The following is a 24,863-nucleotide window of genomic DNA, read 5'->3' on the forward strand; positions in this document are numbered from 1 at the left end:
ACTTTTCTGTTCTTAGAGATGGGTAGGGGCTAAAGAGGGGACTTACAAGGGATAAGTGACTTAGCTCCAATCCACATGCAAGTGTTATATGCTATAATGAAAATCCTCACTGGTCCAGGGATCAGAGGAGCTCTGAGCAGCACCCTCAAACAGCTAAAAATCTATGATTCTCCTCCACAATGGCTGATCATGTCTGGCTCTTGTATAACCTTCAGATGCATGGAACACTGGAGAACCAGGACTTTTCCATTGTCTGTCACCTTGTGGTACCACTTTGCAGCATCAGAGATCACGGAGGAGGCCACTGTTCAGGCCACTGTCATTCAAATGCCAGTCTCAAGGCGTGGAGATTTTAGATTTGGCTGGCTAGATCCTCTTTTTCCAGCAGAACTGCAAACACACCATGAATCCTGAGAAGGTGGAGCTCCATCAGATTTTAAAACAGGCTGCTACTCTACAAGGTATGATTTCTGCCAACACAGAAATGGTAACTCATCTGTTAGTAACTCTTCCTGTTGGGTTAGAGGACACTGCTTTGGTAACAATACTAAAACGTCTAACTTGCTTTAACAGGTAGAAAAGTGATCAGTGAGCTAACTATGGGTAAAAGCAACAGAGATACAAATGGCTGGATAGTTCTGGGAGACTTAACTGCAGTCTTTAAAGATGCCCATTCCAAAAAAGGTCTTTCCTCAAAGCGAGCTCAATCTTCTCAAACTATTTTCCATTTTAAACCCATTATCTTTAAAGTGACAGTGAAGACTCTTTAAGGTCATCTGCTTCATTACTTTTAAATAGCACTAGGGAAAAGTGTCCATCCTGACTACTTACAGTGGCTGTACATTGACAGCTTTATGATCTTTATCACACTGGCACCTGACTAGACATTCTTGTAAACTGCCTGTAGGAAGTTTGAACTATTTCTTTCTTGCATCAGCACTTCTGCTATCCTAGACTGCAACTCAAAAGCCAGCTTGAACTACCCAGGGTCAATAGGTACAGAAAAAAAAAACCAACTTTGAGTGGGAGTACCTGTTCCTTAAGAAAGGCTCTGCTAAATTAGCAATCTGGAACACTGTTAAACTGATGTAGAAGTATCTTTTTATGCTGGGCATGCCACCTCCAAAACTACTAGAATCAAAATTCATTGGTAAAGTAGATAAAGATTCTAACAAGTTAACCAAGCATATGACAAAGCAAAACTTTTTGGAATTTCACCTGAGGTCCAGGACAATCAAAGAATACAATTGTAGGAATACTTGACAATTTAAAACATATTCTCTTCTATGATCTCCAGTAGCTGGAAGGAGCTCATCTTTATTAACAGATCCTTACAAAAAGTAAAAAGACAGCTTACATAATCTTTCCAACAGGAATTTGAGATTCCAGAGAGGCAAATGCAGCAAGCTGTTTTATTGCAAATTTATAATAATTAGTCTTTCTATTTCAAACAGATAAAGGTGGATACCAAAACAAGTTGTTTTAAATACCACGCTCATAACTGCAAAGGCCCAGGTATCTTCTCAACATAGAGCTCAATTAAGGGAAAAAAATGAAGTTTAGGTCTTGCTATTACTATGGGGAAATGTCTTTATAGGGTATGGAGGGCTCTTCCTGGATAGAGCACTTCGTGTGGGACATGGGACTAACACACAGACAGCCAGTATCAACATACAGGTTATGTATAGGCTTCTACTTTTCACTGCAGAACAACTGAGGCAATAGAACCTCTTGAGAAGGGGAAAATATTGCTCAGCCTTAAGCCTGAATACAGCCTACTGTATTCAACAAATAGAAAAATTTACCAGTCTTGAGGTTAGCTGTAACAAAATCTTGTCAACATACATAATTGCTGTTGTGCAACTTAAACATTGAGATCAGTCTGACTCAGCTCAACTCCAACTTAAAGACTGTTGTGATTTCATCGTTTCTCCAGTTTTTTGTACTTGGCTTCTGCAGAAAGAAAAATAACAGTATTTTAGGACTGGATTGGGTAAAAGCTTTGAATTCTGTAAGATACTATGTATCTTAAAATTAAACTTAATTACAGTGTCACTCAGGGTAATCTTTTACTAAAGCATTTAGGCAAATATAATGGTACAATATAACTTTTAAGAACCGGGTACTAAAGTCAGACATCTAAAATTAAAGCCAAGGGGACTTAGAGGAGTTTGTAAAGTTCTACCAGGCCCCCATCTGAAGGACTAAACATGTGTCTTTAAAATCTGGGTCAGTGCATATTGTAAAAGAGAATATGAGCCTCACCATAAGCTATAGTTCAGTAATACCTGTACTAGACCACCTCCATATCACTTGTTAAGCTTTTCCCAATGCTTAGCACTTCACATACAATATTTGCTGCTCAGAAGCAGCATAGGAAACACTGCACCTCACACCTGTTAAATAGAGGTGTTTGTTTTGCCTTTAAATCCCCTTGCAATGCACTAGGCTGCTAGGTAGTGGCAGTAAATGCACAATAGTTACCAAGTTTTTTGGAATATGCATCCAATTTATAAGCTGCCTGCTCCAGAGCTGCAACCTGTTCCTCAATAAGGTTGATTTGTTCCAGATAAGGCTGAAGAGCAGCATCTTAAAAAAGGAGAAAAATTGTATCTGTCAGTTCTCAGTAATTCACTTCCAAGAAAACAGCTCACACTTGAAACACAAGAATTTCCCAATACATTCTTCAGACAGAACAATTTAAAAGCACCTCTTTTCCCCTGTTCCAACAATCAAGTGGTGATACTGATAGACATGTTCCAGTAAAGTATAAAATGTTTAAGAGTACTGGCTAGACTCAACACAAGTAACAACACAATATAAATCAGAAGTCTGATTTCCTAGCAGACAGAAATAAAAAGGTAAAACAGGACAAATTCAGATGTGTTTTCTTAGTCCACATAGTCTATAGATGTAAAGAAATATAAGACTAGCAGTGTGTCTCTCAGTGAGTTTTCTTTCCTTCAGCACCTCTTGGAGTGTGAACTGACTCCTAGACACATCATTCCCCAAACAAATGCACCATTCATTATACCTCTACCTTACTTGGTTCACTTACATTTTTGATTTAAATCCTTCAGATTTCTACTGATGTTTATAGCAATATCTTTCATTTCTAGGTACTTCAAGCTAGTCAGCTTATTCATGTTTTCCAAAAGTTTGTAGTCTTCACTGGTGGCTTAAAAAGAATAGAATTTATCTTAATTAAAAGACAACATGGTTTGAATTGGATGCAGACTGTTCAAGAGGACAAGAGATTTTAAACCTATAGCTGAAAGCAGATGGCAATACAGGTATTAATAAAATGCTCTACAAAAAAAGAGATGGCATTCTGTGGATTGCAAAAATCAACTGGACTGATGAATACTTATTAATTTTCAGTATTTTTATTTTCAGACTGACTAAGCCCTCACATTTCTAGTCTTATTCCTTCAGTTAAGCTCTTGTGTTTACAAAACTTAACAGCACAAATCCAGACTGGTAATCTGTACTATGTACCCTTTGAGCCCACGCAAATCAATAGTGTTGTAGAATCAAATCAGAGCCCATGGAATCCACTAGCTTGTTGAGCAGTTCACTTTGCACAACAGTTTATTCTAAAGCACGAATGTCTGAAACTCTGTGTATGACCCTTGCTCTCACTCAGAAACAAAACAGCTGCGCACGTGCAGTTGTGCTTCTCTTCTAATCCTTCTTAACCCAGACTGCTTTTCTTTCTTTCTTTCTCCATGTACAAGCTTCCACAAGACTAAAAAGAATTTTTTGTTATATTGCAGATACCATGCTGAATTATTCTGACAAATATTTGTGCTATTCTAGGACTTCACTAATATGACTAATCTCAGTGCTGTTAGTACAGCAACATGCAAGACTTCAGCTGCCACTCTTGAGAGATACGCTTTAAACAGGTACAGTTTTGACAAAGCACACAACAGATTTCTTTGCAAGAAAATTAAAAGAAACAAAAAACTTACTTGCAGGTCAGTATTGCAAGTGCCTTACCTGTCAGTTCACCTGTTAAATATGTGGACATTTTGCTGAACATGTCTTTACACAGTTCATTTATGTCTGCCTCTGGTGGTTCCTTAGCTTCCTCCGCTGTTTCAACAGCAGGATCCTCTAAACAGGATACAGGCATTACGGGATCAAGCAAAAGCAGGTACAGAAACACATCATAAGATTAAATGGTCCCACTTTTTTTCCCCCCTTTCGAATCGACTTCACTTACTTTCCGTATAGGTTTAGACTAATGAACCTAGGCAGTTTCCATGAAGTAGCATTAAGATTATTTCAAAATACTGCAGGGAGTATTTAAGCGACAGGCACCTGGGATGACCGCACTTGCAAATACCCGCCTCAGCCTGTGCATAGATCACAGGAAAGGAATATGCGGAGAGCTTTTGAGGGCCTTTAAGCCCACCGCTACTGATGTTTATTTCTAGCCACTGATTCCGAACAGAACTGCATCCCTTATCCGTTTCACAACCTACAACAGACTCCCACCTGTGGGAAGCAAGAATCACTTTTGTTTTCCAAACCTATTTCTACCGCAACCTGCCCTCATTCTGCTCTTCACAGAAGGAAGTTAGCTCCTCCTCCTCGGCTAGACATGTTCTTTCCTTCGCCGGCAATTTTTGACGGCTTGAACACAAAGGCTGCCCAGACGCCCACGGCTCCGGCCGGCTAAAGCGGCTGCGCTGTAAGGGTGATAGGCACACGACGGACTAAACCCCAAGCGGGATGCAGCCGCCGGGCCCAGGGGAACAGCCAGCCGGCTGGCTGGCCGGCCGACCGACCGACCGACCGACATAGGTGAAGCCGCGGGTCTGCCCCGCAGTCCGCCCCTACCCCACTGCCTAAGCCCTTCCACCGCGGGGCAGCTGCCGCCTCGGAGAACGACTTTTCCTTGCGCCTCGAGCAGGCCGCAGCCTGGCAGGACCCGGCCACTACCATGCGGCCAAGGGACGAACCTAGAGACGACCCTGACCCTGGCCCCTTACGTTTGGTGGGCTGCGCGCTGGCCTCAAGGAGTCCCTCCGCCGCGGTCGCCATAGCGACAGGCCCCCTCCCGCGGCAGCCGTTTCCGCCTTCGACCCCGGGCCAGGCCGAGGCCCCGCCCCTCACCGCACGGCGCGTGCGCCGCTGCCAGCGGGCCGGGGCGGAGCTGGTGCTGGGGCCAGGCCGTGGGACTAGGCCTTGGGCAGGGAGCGCAGCGCGGGGTTAGCGCCAGCCTTCTCCCCGCTGGGTGACCATAGCAGATGCAGCTGCCGGGGCCTGACATTTCGCCCGGCGCGTAGATCTGGTGTCTGCACCTTTTCTCCCCGGCGGTGTCGTGAGAGAAGGCCTCCGTTACCGGGTACAGCGAGCGTCCGATGGGTGACGGCTTCGTTTGCGCGATCAAGCAACCATTTATTACGAGAGCACCAGACGTACATTGGTTCTGCATGCCAGGTTCAAGGGGTTCTGCTAGCCTAGCCCTCACAAACTCTCTAGCCTTGTGTTTGAGGATGTTTAGTTATTTTTTCCTTTAGCAGATCCACTTGCTTCTGAAGGTCTCAATGCAGCTCAAAATCAGCTCTGCTTTTGCTAGTGCGGGGAGGCAGCTACTGACATGCTACAGTCCATCCTGTGGGGACCAGTGAGTTGCTGGAGCTGCCTCAGCAGCGTCTACGTTTTGGGTTTTGTTTTTTTTTTCAGTCTGTAGTGTCAATAGCACTATATATAGATAGTACAGCTGAGGATTAAGACAATAGAAAGATCTGCCATGGCTAAGTATACAAATTTTTATTAAGAAAAAAATCCACCCCTGCTCTTAAGTAGTAAGTGTACTTTTTGCAGTTGGTAGACTGGGGGTCTTTTTTGTTTTGCTTTGTTTTTCAGTACAACAGCGTATATTTATCAATCTTCTTAGATGAGATGTCTTCCATCCCTGCTCTTCAGTATCTTAATCAGGCAAAAGTTGTTTCTGCTAGTAGTTTGCAGGGAGAAGCTACCAGAAGTATAACTGTTCTTGCCTGGCAAGGAGCACTCATTCCATGTACTGACTTCAAACTCAAATACATCTCCAAGATGCTATGGCTGTCTCTGGCTCTCCTCCGATATAACAGGAACCAACAGTGGACAACGTAGTAATACATAAATACCATAACCATGTTTGTCATGGAGAAGCTCACATGTTCAAAAGAAAAATGTCTCTCTCTGAGTCTTTCCTGTGTAAGTTGGTCACAGAAGAATAGTACTTTACAATGTATAGTTTGAAATGTACTTAAGGAATTATGAGAATTACATTCCCTTACAAAAAAAAAAAAATCACTTAAGCAATGTACATTAATGTATTTCTTTTTAAGCACTGAAATCAGGCAATCGCATGGAGATCATGCTCCAGAAAATAGGGGACAGTGTTCCCATCTGAAGTTCAGTAAAGTCAGTTGAAATCTTTTGGCTGCAAAAGCTTTGTAAAACAAGGCAACATAGGAGTCTATGTGAACTTTCTCATAAACCTGAGTTTTGTATAGGCAATGATAAGGAAGATAACAGTCATGCAGAAGAGAGCCACTATGTTTTCCCACATTGCCCAGCTGGTAGGTGTAATTCCTTGGCTGCACAGGTATGCTTCACCAGAACATCTGCAGAAAAGCATGGGATAGAAGTTGGTATTAGTATGTAGTGCAGGTCTTCAGGTAATTACTTTTATTCCTGTTCCATAAAGATTCCTCTACCCTCAACTCTGAAAAAACAGGTGACAGAAATAGAGTAACTTCATAAACTATCACTAAAAAAGGTGTAAGGGACAAATTTAGATTTCTGGTTCTCATAAATTTTCGGTAATATCCCAATTGTTGTTAATAGATAGCTGTCAATTTAGGAGTGAACCTCAGAATCACATTCAATTGTGGGAAGTTAGTTTCACATAGCAATCACTGGAGGTCGGTTCATAGCAGGCATTTGGGGTCCAAAAGCTGTGGAAACAGTGCTCTAGCACTGTTAACTGCAATAACCTCAGCCTGACAGTCCTCTAGCATGTACCATGAAATACTTACATTGTTACAACTCAAGGTATCAATAGTCAAGAGTATTTCAAATTGGGCAGTAGCACTAGGATATTAATAACTAGGCTCCTCTGCTGTACCTGCAGGGAGGTTAATATTTGCAACAATCTCTTGGGGGCAGGCATGTTTCTGATCACAGGTCTGCTGCTTTACAGCAACTTTGTAATTGTCCATACATGAATTTCCATTGCTAGATGACACCAGGTTTAAGAAAACTGATAAGCCAGGGCTAGGTTATCAAAACCAAAATTTAATTTAGCTCATTGGCCAATTTTTAGGAGCCAAGTTTCAACCCTGCTTCTGTCTTGGGTAATTAAGTTTTACTATAAAATCCTAAAATACATTATTTTGGGATGTATTATTGAGAATGGCCTGCAGGTGGTTATTCTGTGAATAATACATAAATTTGAAACAGACAAGACTTTTTAAGCAAGCCATCACAATTCAGGCCCAAGAACTAGCATGAGTTAAAGACTTACATTTCTCCTGAAATACTGGGTGGACAATTGCCTGCATCTTCCACAGACGCTGTAACATTCAGATTCTCACCACAGAAGTAGAGATCTCTGAACTCATTCACTTGAAGAGCCTAGGGAAAAATGCAGACATCAGCTTTTTCAGAATTAGTGATTTGAGATGCTAAAATTGAGATGCCTCAAAGGATTATTAGAAGACACGTCACCATTCTTAGAACCATATGTTTATGTTCCTTTTTATTTTGAAGTTCTTAATCACCATCTTTCTGAGGAACTGCTAGAAGTTCCCCATGCAGGACAGTTTGGTGCGTGAGTCTTTGGCTTCAAAGTTATGTTTCAGTGATTCAGCCACAGGTTTCTGTCTTGCCAGAGACATCTGGATTTATCTACTAATCTGGAAAACCATGTGACTGCATACAAACAGCCCAGCACCAGCACATTGAAGCAGATGGCACAGCCAGCCAAGAGGGGAAGAGTTCCCCTGCACTGGCATCCTGGGCTAATTGCAATTTCAGGGAACACTTCCATGTCCAGCAACTGATAAAATTTCTCAGTGGTACTGAAACAGTAGAGGTCTCACATCTCCCCCACTCTCTGCCCCTACAGGAAACTTCCTCCCAATTAGGCCTGGCCAGGATGAAGAGAAGAGATGGAAGCACAACTCCTTTCTTCAACCAGTTGATGACTTGCTGTGTCTCAAGCAGCTGCACCATCCACTTTCTGGTACTCCAGCTCCTTATTATTCAGAAATGGAGGTAAGGTGTATTTTACTCCAGAGGAATCTACACTGAAGACTAAACATGCTGCTTAGGCATTATAGTAAATCCTTTAATTAGTTGAACATTCATTAACCTCAGACTGGCCACTCAAACAGCATTCCCACACAATATTTGATTTTATTCTAAATCAGAAGGCTCAACTATTCATGCTAGGAATTAGTGCCTTACTGGACAGCTCACTCTGCTGTTGGCCAAGCAGCACTGATTTTGTGGCACAAAGGATTTGTTCACCCTCTGAGACTTCCACCTCTCACACAGAGATTAACTTTTGCCTCTTTTTAGGGGTTGGTTGGTTTGTTCTTCTACCATGTCTATGCAAGGAAAGAAACCAAATCTAACTTTTAAGAAAACTTCACATATACTCAAAACTCCTCCAGGAAGCAGCAGTGTGGCTGCACTGCTCACAGGAGATTGATGCTACTTCCTACTCACAGTAAGGCCGTATCGGGGGATGCTTAAGTACTGGAGCCAGTTCAGCCAGCCCATTATAGAAGGGAGGTTTACCAAGAGGCCTGAAAAGATCTGAAATAAACCAGAAGAGACTAGTGAGTCACAAACTTGGTTTACTGCAAACAACATCACTGCTACACAGATCATGCAGCTGCCCAGCAGAGGTGCACTGCACGTACTTCTTACATGTGCTGACACATAGAGGGTTCAAACCTTGCAGCAGTCCCAGCCAGCTGCCTCAAGAGCACACTCTTAAGTTCTCCAGCTGAACAGCTTGCAAAGAGGTCAGAAAAGTTTTCTACATCCACGTACGAACTAAGAAGCGCATGTACTGGAGGACTGTGTCCTATGGTAGCACTAGCCAGAGGCTGACTGGGAGATGAGGAAGTGGAGAAACAAGAAGGAAACCACAGGGAGCCTTAAAGGCTGTAACAATTTCAGCTTTCTCCTGTGACCTACATCTTTTATCTGTGCTCTCTCCCATCTTGAACAATGTTTTCTCTTCTTAGCATCGCTGGACTTCATAGCTAAACATGATGCTTCAGGCTGTGCTTCATCACAAGTGTGTTTGTGTTTACCATCCTGTCTTGCAGCATGTGCACATGCCATTGTGAGTTAACTCAATGCATATCAGCTGCCCTACACTGTGCATGCACAATTCTCACCCACAGTGAGCATTTGAAGTGATACACTATCACTTAACTCATTGCAGAAGCAGGTTAAGTTGCAAATCAAAGAATAAGGAATGTGCTGTGGGCTCAGAATTATGTAGGCAGGCAGCTAGCAGGAATCCCCTGGCAGGAGGTACTTTTTACTCGAAGGTAACTTGATAGACCTCACAGTCAAGAAGTTTCATCACTAACATTATTTCTTTGAAAAAGAATTCACATCCCTCATAGATAAGTAGTCAAAATTTCTGTCTCTCTCACTTGATCCCTTCCTTAGAAGTCCTTGAAGAAAAAAAATTTGAACCCAAGGGCAATACTGAATTCAAATAAAAACAGGCTATGCTCCTGCTGATTCCACTGGGCAACCAAAAATAATGCAATAAAATTAATTTAAGTTTATTTCAGGATTTTCTCCTTTTAAAACATCTTGTTGCTCAATTAAATTTCTAATACTGGAAATGCAAGATTTAAAAAAAAAAAAAATCTTTGACTATACTGACAATAAAATCACAGGCATGGGCTACCAGGCTAGTGGACTGTGGATTCCCAGCCTTCTTAAAGTTGGCTCAACCCAGTCTTCTTAGCCTGTCTCAGCTGCTTCTTCACCTCCACCAAAGGAGCACACAGTCCCTTATATATACTTACAAGCATCAGAACAAAACATATAGTGATGAGCAGATTTGCCACAGCCACCACATCCATCCCAGCACTGATAGCCAGAGACATGGCTGTGGCAGTGTAGGACACCAGTACGAGGCTCAGCATGAAGAAGAAGAACCGGCCTGCAACAGCTTGGTATCCTGTCAAAAAAAACCCCAAAACCCCAGAAAGATAAGAGTCCAGTAAACAACCACATGACAAATCCCAGAGAGGTACTCTTGGACTCACACAGGACAGAAAGTAGGAAGAAAGACTGAGTTTGGAGCTGGCAGGAACAATGCATGCTCTGAAAGCCCAAAGCGCATTACTGAAAGATGTGATCAAGTAGCTCCCTGTCACAGACTGCTGGTGTCTCTGCCCCAGAATCCTCTGATGATCTCTGAATCCTTATGATGCCAAGCACTTAAATCAGTTGAAGGTTCAGCTAGCTTCATGTTAATAGAGGAAATAAACTGAGTAAGTTAGAAATCAAACGTGTTGGAAGATGATGGGTTCAACAAAAGCATCAATTCTTTACCAATCATCCAGTAGGTGATGCATGAGAATATGATGGCTGGAGCAGTTCTCATGGGCAGCAGATCTCCTATCATCAAGGCCAGGAAGTAGGCAGACACACGGTAATATCCACTGGTGTACTGATGGCTGCGAGGACAGGAAGGAGGGGAGTTGTACAGGTTTAGAGGTTCTCTATGAAGCAGGCTCTGGTGTCTGGTTTATCCTGATACGATTTCTGCTCTCTCTACCACTTTATATGCAAATTGCTTATTTTCTCTATGCTCTAACTTCCTGCTCTGTAAAGCAAGGGCTGATCTTCCTCACAAGCCCTCCAGTTATATTAAGAGCCCTCCAATGAAAGTGAATGAAAGTTCTGTAGCTCCTGAATAACATATGGAAAAAAAGCTCCTACATCTCTTTTCAAAGAGAACGATCCTTAACGTAAGAGCCCGGAAAAGTATTACTGTTATTAACTGGAGAAACACTTAATCCACAGCTAACTCACAGCTGCTTCCAGGGAAAAGGAATGACACCCAACAATGGGAAAACACTTCTAAGACATCAACTCACCTCCAGTTCACAGGGCAATTAAATGTCATTATAACTGTTTTGCTGCTTAATGGAGCTCATGGAAAGATGCTTTAACTGGTAAGGTGCCAAAATCCCCATTGACACAGCTGATAAGATAAACTGGTAAGCAAGACAGACTGGCAAGCAATGTCATTGTTGGGGAGGTTCACTTCTGAGTAGCTGTTAGGGGCAAAATTAAGCTACTCTGAACAACCTGAGAGTGGACATGTGCATTCCAGTTACAAATGGCCAATTTCTTCTTTACTGTGTAGGATCTGTCTCTTCCTCTTGCATCCCATGAACTGAAGACTATTCCAAACTGCATTTTGAACATATATGTGCATATGTTTATATTATATATAAAGATTTACATACATATACACACATACAAATACATATTCATATCCAGAGAAAGAGAGATATGCTTGATTAGGGAGCTCTTGTAAGCCAGTCAGCAACCCTCTTTATCTGAGCATCCCTTGTGAAGCTTTTCCGAGAAGTCTCCTTTCATCTTAGTGGCCTTACCACTTAAGGACCATTGCAAGACAGTGTTTCAGCCCTGTCAGCAAGAGGGCAGGCAGGGTTCACAGTCTGCAGGATTCACATGCAGCCTTCAAAAACAATGCTTACCAGAAAACGGGTAGGTAAAGCACTTCTCAGTAAGATGTGACACAGCAAGCAAGTAAAAGCATTACATTTCTCCTCTCTTTCCCCCACCTCTTAGCATTTTAGCCCATCCTCTATAGACTGATTTAGCATTACCATTACAATCTGATGTTGCAAAGCAGCAATCAAGTCTTTGGTGAAAATCACTTTGTTTAGCCTACTTACACAAACAGTTTCTTGTCTCTAATGAACAGCTCAATTGCAGAGACACTGGCAAAACACTGGTTTGTGGTGACAAAAAACAAGGATCCAACCCTAGAAGGCAAAACAGAACAGTCAAAAAGCAAGTAAACAGCCAAGATGAACACTGGCACCCTCAGACATCATTGTGCCAAGTCAATGTTTTTCTGTCTCTCTCCACAGAATTTTTAATTGTGCTACTGTAGATCTTAGATGTAAAACCAGGTTTATTCCTTTTACCTTTCCTTTCAGATCTCTTTTGTACATACATGCGAGCCCAACAGAACTGCAGTCCCTTGAGGGCCTCCAGCAATACAGTGCTGGAGTGCATTGAGACTTGGACCACAAAGAATGGTTAGGTTGACAAGTCAATTCTAAGTCGATTCTTCTCTGTAACTGAGATAGTGATTTCTCTGTAACTTTCTGCCTTGCTACAGAAAGAAAAATGAGCAAAGCTGTGGCTTTCCAACTTACCGATTTTGAATGCCACTTCGATCCAATTTTACACCAAAAAAGATAGCACCGACGACCAAGGCTAGAATTATGGTCACTGTAATCTAGAAGTGGGAAGAAGAACGGGAAGAGGGAGTTCTTCAGGTACGTGAATAGAGAAAAAACTTATTATGAAGGAATACGCAGGGTTTAAGATTCACAGCTGCCCAAAACTTTGCTGTTGTGAGTCAATCTTTACCTATTACACATACAATGAAAAGCCTTATGGCAAATTTCCTGAATTAATCCTCTTCACTTCTGTCCTTCTTCTGATCTTCTTTGGCTGTGGAAGCACAGTCAAAGAATAACCCAGCTTAAAATTTCAAGAAGCAAAATTAATGTCACCCTAGAAGCTCCCCATGCAAACTAGAGCATGGAGCATGTCCCCCCCAGTCTTCAACGCAGTAGTTCTTGTGCTAAACTAAAAGGGAGGGTTTTTTTCTAGAGGCAACAATGGTAGGTGGACATTTCCCTCCACTTAAGTGGCAATGGCACAAGACTTTCCTACAAAAAGACACAAAAGTCTTTCACACAAACTGCAGATTTCTGGGCAGAGAACAGAGGGTGTCTGAAAACTTTAGTAATTGTTACCTACTTGTGCAACTGAGGCCTGTGGGTTCCTGATGAGGTTCTTCAGGGAACGCTTGGACACCCAGTACAGCTGAGTGACGAATCCATTTGCATAGGTAATCTCATGCCCCTGCTTGGATACTGCCTGCTTCCTTCCCCGTCCAAGCTCCACTTTCCCCAGTGCTTCCTTTGTGCTCTGATACAGGCTGGAGTTGAGATATTTCTGGTGCAGCACATCTACCACACTGCTGTCCACGTTATCATCTGCCACTCCATTTTCACTGCTCAGCTCTGAATGAGAAAGAGAAGACATGATTCCCAAGGAACTGTACCTTCATACATGGCCCATCAATGTGCTCAGCCACTTTGGAGGCTTAATGAAAAACCAAACCAACAGGAATGCCCATTCAAACCATAGCTCTTAGTTTTAAAAGACTAGCTAAAGTAAGAGGGTTACCCTACCCATTTCTTTGTCACACATTCTTAGAATGAAACACCAGAAAACTTTTGTTTCACTGAATTTTGGGGAAATCAATGTTTGCTGATCCATGTCCCCCTCCTTGAGGAGCATCATTATGAAAAGTGTTTCTTTCAGTCATGGATATGCTACAGTACCCCCAAAAAATATTGTTCAACATTTTACTCACTATATGGTTAGAGTTTGTTCTCTACTCTAGTTCCAAACTTTCTCACTGCCCTGTAAATCCATCACCTCTTAGCCCATCTTCCCTGTCTTCTCTGCAGCAGCCTCTTCAGTGACTGAAAGCTTGTCTCCTGTCAGCCATCTCTTGAGACTAAGCAATTCTAGTTTTTCACTCTTTCCTACAGAGGTTTAGTCAATTATTGATATTTATCACTGCTTTCCTATATTACTGAATGAAGAAAAAAAATCCACTTTGAAAGAGTTTTCTGAGCTCTTGAAAGAAGCCTAAAGCAAAGTACATATATGTTAGTCTGGGAAAGAAAAAAACAAAACAAAACAAAACAAAACAAAAAAAAAAAAAAAAAAAAAACAAAACAAAACAAAACAAAACAAACAAACAAACAAAAAACCAAAAAAACAGAGAGAGAAGTGCCCTTAGACCAGAGGAAATCCAGAGAATAAAATCTTACCATCACCCCTTACAATGTTCCCTCTATACCAGCCAACAGTTGATTTCTCCATCAGAATTTACCTTTCCCTGTGTCTGCAGGTCTGTGATCTCTCTTGCTCGCTGCCACAGCAGTTGAATCACCATTTATGATATCAAGGAAGAAGTCAGCTGGGTTGTTGAAGGGTTCACATTCATATCCTTAAAATAAAACCAAAAAACAAGTCCCAAACCACACACGCAACATGTTTGTATAGCACAGAGCACAGCTTGGAAGGTCATATCTAATACTCCATCACCCTTCCACAACCCTGCTACAAGAAAACGTCACTGTTTTGCATGAGCATTAGTTTACAGCAGTAGAATGGACAGAATGTAGGAGGTGGTGAATCTGAGTTATCTATACAGAGCTTCACGGCTGTTTATTCTCCACTGGCTTCAGGTGAGAAGAAATCTGTAACTTGCTTCTACATAGCTGAGCATGGACAACTCTTGCTCCCTTCCCAATGCTGTTCAAGCACATGCCACTCTGAAAGATACACGCTTCCTCAGTAGAGGTTGCTGGATGCCTGGCTCTACAGCCCCAGATGCTTGCTCTAGAAGCTCTTTCTTCACAAGGAAGAAGGGCTGTCCAAGGGTAACTTCTTCTAATATGGTTCTAGCTATTGGACAAGGAGGGAAAAAAAAAACAAAACAACAAAAAACCTCAGTAAGGATGCTTATTCCTTAGCATTCCTGTGAGAAGCACGATACTAAAAGGAGTAGAAGTAGTGATGCAGGTTAAAGCCTCTCCCTCAAAGCCTGAAATCCAGTGTGTCCATGGCTGCATCTAGATAAGATTGGAAATTCACTCCATGTTCTCTGTCCATCATAGTCATAAACCCTCACCCTGTTTACTCAGAAAGGGGCCAGCCACCCAACAGTGCAATTATTACAATTAAAGTACACCGTATTTTGTTCTCTTGCTTGCTGACCTGCATTAAGACATCAGCAGATTCTTGGATCAGTCCCTGTAGATTACTGCTAATCTGCAGGCTGTGGTTCAAAACCCACTAGGTTTGCCAGCTAGGCCTGGTAGAACTATAAGTATCATCTTGTCTGTTGTGCATCATGCCTCTAAATGTCCAAGTGACTCTGGGGTTTTGTCCTGATGCAAGGTGACAGAGCCATGAGAGAGCCATGCTGAAAAATTTCTTTCCTGTAATTTTTTTCCTATTCTCACACAGCATTGTTCAGACTGTTTGTGTACTCTAGTATCCTAACGGCAACAGGACTGTTATCCCAGTGTTAGCTTAAGAATCAACCCACAGATTAAACTCGTCAGTCAGTTGGCTTTGCTCTTGGCACAGAAGACTTACCAATAGAACTGAAGTACTCCAGGGCTTGCTTTGCAGGACCATGGTACAGCACCTTTCCCAGAGCTAGTAACGTCAGGCTGTCAAACAGCTTGAATATGGAGTAGCGGGGCTGATGGATGGAAAATATAATGGTTCGCCCTCTTCTTGAGAGCCTGAAATGGAAACAAAACAAACACAAATACACCACACTTTGCATTTCTGAAAGGTCATGATAACCCAAGCAAACAAAAAGATATCCAAAGAAACTGAAATACTTTTCAGCTCCTGAGGGTCTCAACTCTGAAAAGCTGTACTTCTCTCTTGTCACTGTGTCAGATGCTGCCTGCATAACCTTCAAGAAAGCACCCACCATTACCAGAGACTGTCACTGCAAGCCTGAGTAGACAAAGGATGATGTTGTCTGTAGCAAGCAAAGGTTGAGGCCAGAGCTGTGTATAAGTATAAGCCCTCTTTATGTTTCCTATACCAGGTTTCAACTTAACTAACTGGAATGGTCCTACTGCACTCAATGGCAGCACCAGGCTTTACAGAGCAGGCTGTGGAAGTCTGACCAGCTGAGATTTCTCTTAGTTTTTCTGGTAAGAGTAGCTTCTGCTAAATTTCCTCTAAAAATCAAAACTAGTGCTTTAGTACTGCTGCCCAGCATGTATTCTTGCAAAGACTCTACCCATAAACAGCAAAGCAAAATGTCCCCTCAGGCAAAACCAGACCATGCACTACAAACCCAGGAAGAGGGTTAGGAACTCATTAAATAAGCCTTGTTGGTCATCTTTGTACTACAAGATAGCTCATCTCCAAAACACATGGCAAATCTGCAGGTGAAGTCTGATCTGAGTTGAAGGCTGTTGCCAGAATACAGGAAGAGATTTTGTAATAGACTCAGCTGTATGGCTAAGAAATGATGATTACAAGGCCTGACCTCCCAATCAACTCCTCTCTGCAGCAACGGGAAACTGTCCAAGCTATATCTGCTTTTGGGCTCCAATCCAATGCTTGCTGTGGAAAGATTCCCATAAACTTCAAAAGGCTTTGGACAAGACTCAAATAAACAATTTACTACCACTTCTGATTCTATTTGTCTTTTTTTTCATTTGGTTGGTTGTTTGGTGGTTTTGGTTTTGTTTTTTTTTTTTTCAGGAAAAGTGCAGGGAAGCTACTCAGTCATAACAGCGTTCCTTTTTTTTGACTGATGAAATGACAACAAAATTGTAGCAGAGCCCTGAAGAAATGACTCTTACTTCTTCAAGAGGAAGAGGACTGCATTGGCTGTGCTGGCATCAAGGCCAGTTGTTGGCTCATCCAGAAAAAGGACTGGTGGCTCTGTGATGAGCTCCATCCCAATGTTGGTTCTCTTCCGTTCTCCTCCAGACACTCCCCGGATCAATTCAGTTCCTACCTACAAGCAGAAGAAATCAGGTATTGGCCACAAGAATTAGTCAGTGCATCCTCAGGAGTTCAGGGTCTCCACACCTAGCAGCCCTTTTCATTTTCAGAGTCCCATTAGAGAACTCTAGGGCCAGCAGCAGATGACAGGTCTGACTCAGTGTGAGAGACTATGTGGTAGTAAGCAGAGCCTGATTTTCAAAGTACCAGGTATCTTATGACTTCAGAGAACAAGGATGACACTGACAAGGAAGAGCCAGAATAAGACCACAGCAGTCAGAGATGGCATTGGTGTTTAGGGATGCCTTTTGTTGGCAGTTTGCCTCCTGTTCAAATAAAAGTGGAGTAAGTAAAAGTAAAGCAAGAGTAAAAATGCTGCTGGGAGGAACAAGCTTTGCACAGAACTTTTCCATCATAGCCCAGCTCTCTATCCCTCACAGCTTTCAACACTGTAAAAACAATTTCCCTGTCTTGTCCCACAAAGCCAGGAAATGACTGAGCAGCTTTCCAAGGTGCAATGACTAGGTGACCTCTTCCCCTCTGAATTTATACAACAATTTGGACACAGTCCAGAATCATCCTCTTTGACCAAATACACATACCTCTTCCCAAGTTACCTCCTGAGCTGGAGACTGATTTCTTGTGTGTAGTATGTTTTAGATGGGTTTCTGCTTAGCTTAGTGTAGCTGCACTACAAATGCAATAATGCCCAGCATCACATAGTTTAGTTTCCACAGGTAGTACGATTTCTGAGAAAGGTTTTCTCTCTACTCACCTTAGCATCAGCCACTTTGCTTAGTCCCAGCTCACTGATTATCTGGGTGACTCGCTCTTCCTTCTCTTGAACACTGATGGAGCTGGGGAGTCGCAGGGCAGCAGAGAAGTGCAGATTCTCCCTCACTGTCATTGTACCCATGACAACATCATCCTGAAAGCAACATGGACAGACGGCTGGAAAGCCTCCATTTTGAAGGCACAGCCCCTAAGCTGCAGGGCAGTGGATCTTGCCTGCTTTGGGACTCCATCCAAATCAGATGTAGTTGATCAGTAGCATAAAGGGTGTGCCAACCAGCCATGTTTGGCACTGGAGTTAACAGAGGAAGACTGAATATGCAGCTGTGTAGAAGTTTGTGATCAGTCACCCAAGGTGTCATGCCATGATAAACTGGCTTTGCTGCCAAAGCTGGCTTAGGAATTTCTCACCATCACTTCCCTCCCAACACATCCTCAGGCTCTCAACCCAGGCCTCCCATTTCCTATCTTCACATCCAATACGACTGTCAGGTCACCACACTGGAAACTAAACTGTGAATTTAAGCTACCTGAATACCAAACAAACTGGGGCATGACACCCTTATTTGCAAAGTGTTAGTCCAAGAGTCTTTATGCTCATCTGCATAAAACTGACCCTGTTTGTGTGCATTTATGTATTTAGTGTTGTTTGTAGTCTTTTGGCCATCTTGACCAATTTAGAGAGTACTGCACAAGGGTGGGGAGGGAGAGAGACCATTTAATGTCTCACCTAGTTGCCTATAATTTTAAGTTTAAGTTTGGTTGCTTTGGACATTTGAGAGACAAATGTCTCAAACTGGGACCACTTCCAAAAAAACTTCTTGGCCATTCACGAATCACTGAGGATCTGGGCATCTTTGACCTGCAGGATCAAGACTTGGGATCAGTCTCATCACATGCATCCTTCCAGAGCCCTTCTACACTGACAGCTTTCAGAAAAGCTGCCTTTTTCACATCTGCCTGCAGTGAGAAGCTGGGAAGCCTGGATGTTTTCCAGCTTTGGCTGCTCATATGGCTGCTAAGAATCCCCTTCTCCTCAGCTTCCTCAGGGCCTTGAGGGTCTATTATTGGTCTAGGCCTCCACCCACTTCCACAGATTCAGCCAGCTTTTCCTGTCTCTGAGTGGAATGAAGCTCTGTCTCAGCCAGCCAGAATCAGAGGAAGAACAGCAGGGATCTATTTACTTCCTTGAATTATTATCTAATAGCTTGAAGGTACTTCTGCCAGATAGACCTGCTTCTGAGCTGTACAAGAGACTTTGGGTGTTGTAGGGTGGTTTTCCTCACTTTTTTTTTTTTTTAAACCCTTGCTAGTACTTCAGGGCAGAGCCTAAAGAAGTCTGGAGGTTTGGGCATCCATGTGGCTTTGGGAAGACAGAAACTTCCGTGCTTCACTTGAAGTTAACAGTTTGATCCTCTTGTCTTCCATATGCCAGAAAAATACTAGACACTGAGTTATCAAATTAGACTGAAAATTACCTATCCTAGAAGTTAATGCTTTGCTCAGTTTATGCAGTCTTTCCTGCCAAGGACTCTTAAGTCTCCACTGAAGACAGTTTCTCACCTGCACAACGTATCCTGAGATGCACTTGAAATTTGGAGGTTGTGGGATGCCATCTATAAGCACTTCTCCAGACAGGCCTGCTGGGTCCTTTCTGGCAGCCAGCACATCTAGGAGACTTCAGAAAAATGCTAGGCATTAGGTTTTGACCCAGCAGCTGCTTTTACCTTTGAATGGATAAGTACCACCAGTCAGGACTGCAGTTGCAACTGGCTCACAGCATGGTGTATAAACGAAGGGGCACAGAAAGGAGTTTTCTCTGTTCTGGGGGCTTTAGCTCTTTGCACAGAAAGCCTGGTGTAAATTAGGGTTTTCCAGCACAAGGTGTGCCACAGCAATATGGCAGCACACAAACCCACACGCTGCACAGCAGTCAAACCCCTGCTGACAAATTCAGACTCCTTATTAAAAGCTAACCTCAAATGCACAGAGACAAAAGCACCCTGCCAAGCAGCTGCACTCTGCTCTGCAGCCAAGGGAGCACAAAACTAACTACTTTGATCTCAAGGAAATTAATCCAAATGGGTATAAACAAGACTAAAGTGAAGATTAATTCTAGAAAGTTATTTCATTTTAACACTGCATTTTCCTTATTGCCAATGCAGAGACCAGCCTGTCTGCTAAGTAACCACCACCCTGATGAAGTGCTGTTCTTGAAAACATCCTGATTAGCCATCAGTCTTCTCAGACAGGAAGATCATGGGCCACCACAAAGACAAACGTGTGAATCCTGACCATATCTACCAGTCTCTCACATTCTTGAGGCCAGAGAGTGGCAAACAGCTCTCTTCTCTCCTGTATAACCATGGTAAACCAGTATCAACACTGGCTGGAGATAATTTACATGGGATTTCTCAGTGCTTTCATCCAAGGAACCCAAGAACATGTACAATGCTCCCCACTAGGCCACAGCCAAGTTGGGGCAAGGATCTGGAGCATCCTATGGTCTGACATAACACCACATTTCTGTCATTTGCCAGAGAGGAGTTTGGCCTAGCATCTTTAAGGAAGTCTTGCTGTGGTCAGTGCCTTCACAAGGGATTACATCTCTCCTGCCCCAAGGAAACTTACACCCCAGTCCCATGGCAGGTCTAGGACAGAGCCTACACCTGAGCACCAGTCACCTCAGTGCAGTCTGGCATCTTAACTCAGGCCGCTACCAAAGTTGACTGCAATAATATAGACGACGAATTGGAGCAGATGAGGGAGTGTGACACTGCTGCAGGGGAAGAACTCCAGCAAGGCTGACAGAGAGACATGAGGTCAAACTGTATTACCAAATTTCTCATGGGCACACAAAGGTCTGAGCCTGCAGATCCCTCACATCTTCCCCAACCACCAAAACCTCAAATCCTCTTTGAACAGTTGCCTGTCTATTTGAAGAGGCAGAAGAAAGTACTCACGAAGATTTACCGCTCCCTGTTGGCCCCAGGATAGCATTCAAGCCTGGCTTCATAATGCCACTGGAAGAAGGAAAAAGTTATTTCCAAATGGAAGGCTGTTCACGTGAAGCTCATAGGAGAGGTAAGGTGTGAACAAAAATGCTGTCGAAAGGAAAACTTAAGAGAGTATTAAAAACTTCTCCTTAATTCCAAAATCAACAAGGATTTTTCCTGTCTTGTCCCAGAGCACCAGTCAGAACAGAACCAGATTTGGACATAAAAAGCAATCTACAAATACAAAAGACATAAATTAAATGCCTTTCCTGCTGAGCTGGGTCTTGAAGAGAACTGCTTTCTGCTGCTTACTTCCTCTGACTGCAGCCTGAACCATATTTAAGGAAACCCTAGGATCAAACTGTTCACCCAAGTTTGGTCCTAATTTGCTCAGATCAGTAACTGAAACTGCTCCAGCCAAATCCCAGTTATTTTGCCTAAAATCAAATTAGAATGTGCGTACATGAACTACGGACTGGCAGGAGGGTGGTCATTTCATTACCAGCACAGCTGGATCTGGAAGGTGACACTGAGGTCACTGATTCGCAGCAGCAGATTAATTCCTACCCTCTGGTATTTTGTTTAAGCAAGAACTTACTAAACATTATGAAGGATCTTCTTTTCCACGGTTTTCCGTTTACACAGGAATCCACTGGACTGCTTAATGGAGTACTGGATATTATGGAAACTCACAACGGAGCCCCGAGGGGATCGGAGCGACTCCTGTGTTGGAAGAGAACGTTGGAAATTGCCCACTCCCTCTTCTTCTCCAACAGAAATAATGCTGTGATCAGATGTGTCTGCCATCATGTCTTTGTTACACAGGTCAAGCTCCACTGCTTGGAGTTTTTTGAGGTCACTGTCATTTGGGGAAGTTCCCATCTGTTGAGACAAAGAATACAAAAACATACTGAGAAGGAGACACGCAAGCAAAGATTTCCTCAGAAAGTATCTTGGAAAAGCAAGTTCACGCACACCACACCAATCCTTACATGTGCCAAGTTTCCAAAAGGATGGACATCCGCACTGGAAGACAGCCAGTGGTTCCCAAAGATATGGGAACCCATAGATTTAGAACAATACACAACGCCTTCAAGAATGAGACTTCATTGTTGAAGCCATGCTAGCTCAAAGACCATCTAATGAGGTAAAACCCAAGCCCATCTGTGATGGTCACCATCTTGCTCAACACGGTGAGGACTACAAATGCAAGATGACACCTCTTAAGCTAAAGAGCCCCAAGCTCTTCTGCTTCAGGTGTAACATCCTTAGCACCCTTCCCACCCCCACAAAGCTACTAAGAAAAAAATCTGCTAGTGAATCTGTATGAAGAACGACAGGAAGAAAAATGGTTGAGCTTATTAAAACAAAGGCCACTTTGTTTGCTGGCACAGGTTTGTTTCAAAGATACCCATGTGATTAAAATAAAAATTACACACGTAGCTTATCATGTTTCAGTCACTTGAGTATGAAGATACTTCACAACTAGAAATAGGAAGAAAAAATTGGATAGGTCTGCAGGCACTTTTTACCCTGAAGAACAGTAGGAGTTCCCCCTTGCACAAAGAGGAATTTAGGACATGCCACAGTAAGGAAAAACATGCTGCAAACTGGTACAGTAAGAAAATTAAATATTGCATCTATTTGTAATCACAAAGTTATAAAGCATTTTGGTTCAAGCAGACAAGATGCCTCTGTGGGTCAGGATGGGAGCACCTGAAAGAGAGGACATGTGAACTGCAAAGGGAAGCAATTCTTCTCCCTGTCCACACATCAGAGTCTATATGGTAAGAAATACATCAGTATGGGTATAACCATTAATACTCGTTCACTCACAGCAGCAGAGCTCTTTTGTCAAGAGGCTGCTTCCCTTTCTCTTTAGAGACCAAGTTTGGAGCCCTTCACTCATTGAAGAAAGGAGTTTTAAGTTCTGCAGCCTGCACAAGGCCTGGGCATAACTTGTACCTTGACCTACGGCACGGTACCTTCACAGCCATAAGCCTCCCTATCCACTTTCCAGGGAACTACAGCAAGGACAAGATGAATTGCTACATGCCACTTCCAGAAACTGAACATGACAGTTAGACTGACACAAGTTGGTCTAATCATTTACTTCCCTTCTAACTGCTGGCATTATGGTGTTTGTTGGAAAGGTAAAAATTTACCATGAACTTATGGAAAGCCAAGGTGGTTACATGGATAACTATGACGGTAAGGAGACAGAATTGTCCACAAAGATAGGCCATGCCGGTTACTTAAGCTTTGTGGAAGGTAGATATATGCCACCCATCACCCTTTTCCCACCATTTGCACTTCTCTTCTCCGAGGACTGAGAGGGTGATAGCCAGCAGGACCAGCTGCTGAAATAGTGACTTCCCAGAGAGAGAGATGGTCATCGTTTCAAGAACCTGGAACTAGAAAAATCAGATTTGAAGAAACAGCAATTGCCCTTTCCTCTCTGCCTCTTCTTATCATTTAGAGAAATTGCAATAGTTTTTTCTTATATAAGTAAAATAAAAGTGGTGGGGAGAAGGAAGTGTTGCTTAGTTTGAACATGTCTTAACTCTTAAGGCTCACCATCCATGGGAAAGTTGCTTATGGGAAGCAAGAAAGGATATGCTGGTTACATCAGCAAGACAAGGCTTACATGATTGAAAGGTTGCACAACAGATCAAGAGAAAAAAAGTCAAAATGACAGTGACACCGAGGGCAAAGACCTGGTTAGACTTTCGAACATTTGAGTGTCTTGCACACCTCACATCTATTCTGAATAGGTCCTATGGTTTATTTGAATATAAAACCTTTTCATGCGGTTTTTGCAAAGCTACTGACTAGCACTTGGGAAGGTAAACCACCGCCGCGGGTATGCGCGGGAGTGGCAGAAAGATGGAAAAAGCTCAGCACAGGCTACAATGAGACCAGACAGTAGCAGCACCACCACTTCACAAGCAGTACCCCTCCAGCCTCCCGCCATCGCTCCGCGGGTCAGGTCCGCTACTACACCGCAGTCACAAACTGAGCTGGCCGCCCACACTCCACTTTCCTCCCCAAGCCCCCTCCTACCAGAGGGGCAGGGGCGCTTCCCCCAGAGGGCCCCGCCGCGCCGTACCTCGCCCCGGGCGCGGCCCGCCCTGCGCCGTTACCTCTCAGCTGTATCGGCGTTCGGAGCGGCGGCGGCGTCGAGGCTCTGTAGCGGAGGATGCTGCCTTGGCGGCGTTTTATAATCGGGTCCGAGCGACAGGTTACATAAAGCGGCGGCAGGGAGTGCCCGGCGTGTCACGCAACCCCCGCCGGCACATGGAGGAAGGCAGCAGCGGTGGTTTGTATGAAGCCCCGCTTCGCCCGGCAGCACGGCTCGGTCCCCGGCTGCGCCACTCCCGGGGTGGTGCCGCCGCCGAGACGGGACTCCCCCGGCAGTGTGGGCCACGCTGGAGAAGCCAGTTCACCGGCCAGTGCTGCTAGGCCTGGCGTAGCGGCGTGGCAAAGCCCCCCGCTTCTGGGATAGCGAGGGCTGCCCTATGCCGTTAGCCCGCCCTCCTGGGGCGGGAAGAGGAGGAGAAGCGGGGACAGCAGCGCAGTTCAATGGAAAGCAGAGGAGGGGCGGAGGGGCTTCCGATACGACGTGCTCCGTCAGTTGCCTGCGGCCCCTACACATCCCTCGGTACAGAAGCATACTGGACACGTGGGGAGGCAGCATCCCGTTCTCTCTCCCCTCTCCCACTTTCTGGAAACGTCATGACATCCCGGGCACGGTCCCAGTCCTGCTGGGTCCGCTGGTGCCAGAGTAGGTCTCGGGAGCCCCTCCAAGGGTGGCACTACCACACTGCTGTCACACCCCCCGGCGGCGGTGTGCTCCTCGGGTGCTCCCCGGCCGCTGCGTTCCCCGGGCTCCATCCTTCGCTGCCCTTTGCTGCCCTGTGCTCCCGGCTAGGAGAACGTGTGAAAGCGGCGAAATCGGATTTCCTTTGGTTTGTTGGCCTCCTGCTCCCAAGCACTATTGTCTTTACAAATAATCTTGCTCTCCCCAGACGCTTGGTGTTGTGAATGCAGGAAAAGCCCTCCTTATGCCTTATAAATATGGCTTATATCAGACCTGTCAAGCCACCTTATTAACTGCCTCCAGTTCAACTGCCCTCTGCACACCTGTACAGCATTGCATTTGGTCTAACACAGCTCTTGCTAGATCAA

General features: G+C 43.9%; 2 protein-coding genes across 3 annotated transcripts; both read right to left on the minus strand.

Moving 5' to 3' along the window:
- Positions 1–1,446: 1,446 nt before the first annotated feature.
- On the minus strand, positions 1,447–5,071 carry BLOC1S2 (biogenesis of lysosomal organelles complex 1 subunit 2). Of its 2 annotated transcripts, none has more exons than XM_054382413.1 (5): positions 5,001–5,071; positions 4,003–4,119; positions 3,059–3,178; positions 2,485–2,589; positions 1,447–1,950 (listed from the first exon to the last, which is right to left on the minus strand). In XM_054382413.1, the coding sequence occupies exons 1-5, from the start codon at positions 5,050–5,052 to the stop codon at positions 1,922–1,924; spliced, it is 423 nt and encodes a 140-aa protein (XP_054238388.1). In that variant the 5' UTR covers positions 5,053–5,071; the 3' UTR covers positions 1,447–1,921. The 2 variants fall into 2 exon arrangements, with proteins under 2 accessions (XP_054238388.1, XP_054238387.1); XM_054382412.1 differs by having other exon boundaries at positions 1,447–1,953.
- Positions 5,072–5,811: 740 nt separating this feature from the next.
- LOC128968337 (broad substrate specificity ATP-binding cassette transporter ABCG2-like) lies at positions 5,812–23,891 on the minus strand. Its single transcript, XM_054382758.1, has 16 exons — positions 23,819–23,891; positions 21,274–21,557; positions 20,643–20,702; positions 19,243–19,357; positions 17,663–17,815; positions 16,743–16,900; positions 15,505–15,656; positions 14,231–14,347; positions 13,081–13,346; positions 12,468–12,550; positions 11,979–12,068; positions 10,600–10,724; positions 10,068–10,222; positions 8,737–8,826; positions 7,529–7,638; positions 5,812–6,626 (listed from the first exon to the last, which is right to left on the minus strand). The coding sequence occupies exons 2-16, from the start codon at positions 21,555–21,557 to the stop codon at positions 6,479–6,481; spliced, it is 2,106 nt and encodes a 701-aa protein (XP_054238733.1). The 5' UTR covers positions 23,819–23,891; the 3' UTR covers positions 5,812–6,478.
- Between the last annotated feature and the right edge of the window lie 972 nt (positions 23,892–24,863).

This window comes from Indicator indicator, chromosome 7 (assembly GCF_027791375.1).
Source record: "Indicator indicator isolate 239-I01 chromosome 7, UM_Iind_1.1, whole genome shotgun sequence".
Taxonomy (NCBI): domain Eukaryota; kingdom Metazoa; phylum Chordata; class Aves; order Piciformes; family Indicatoridae; genus Indicator; species Indicator indicator.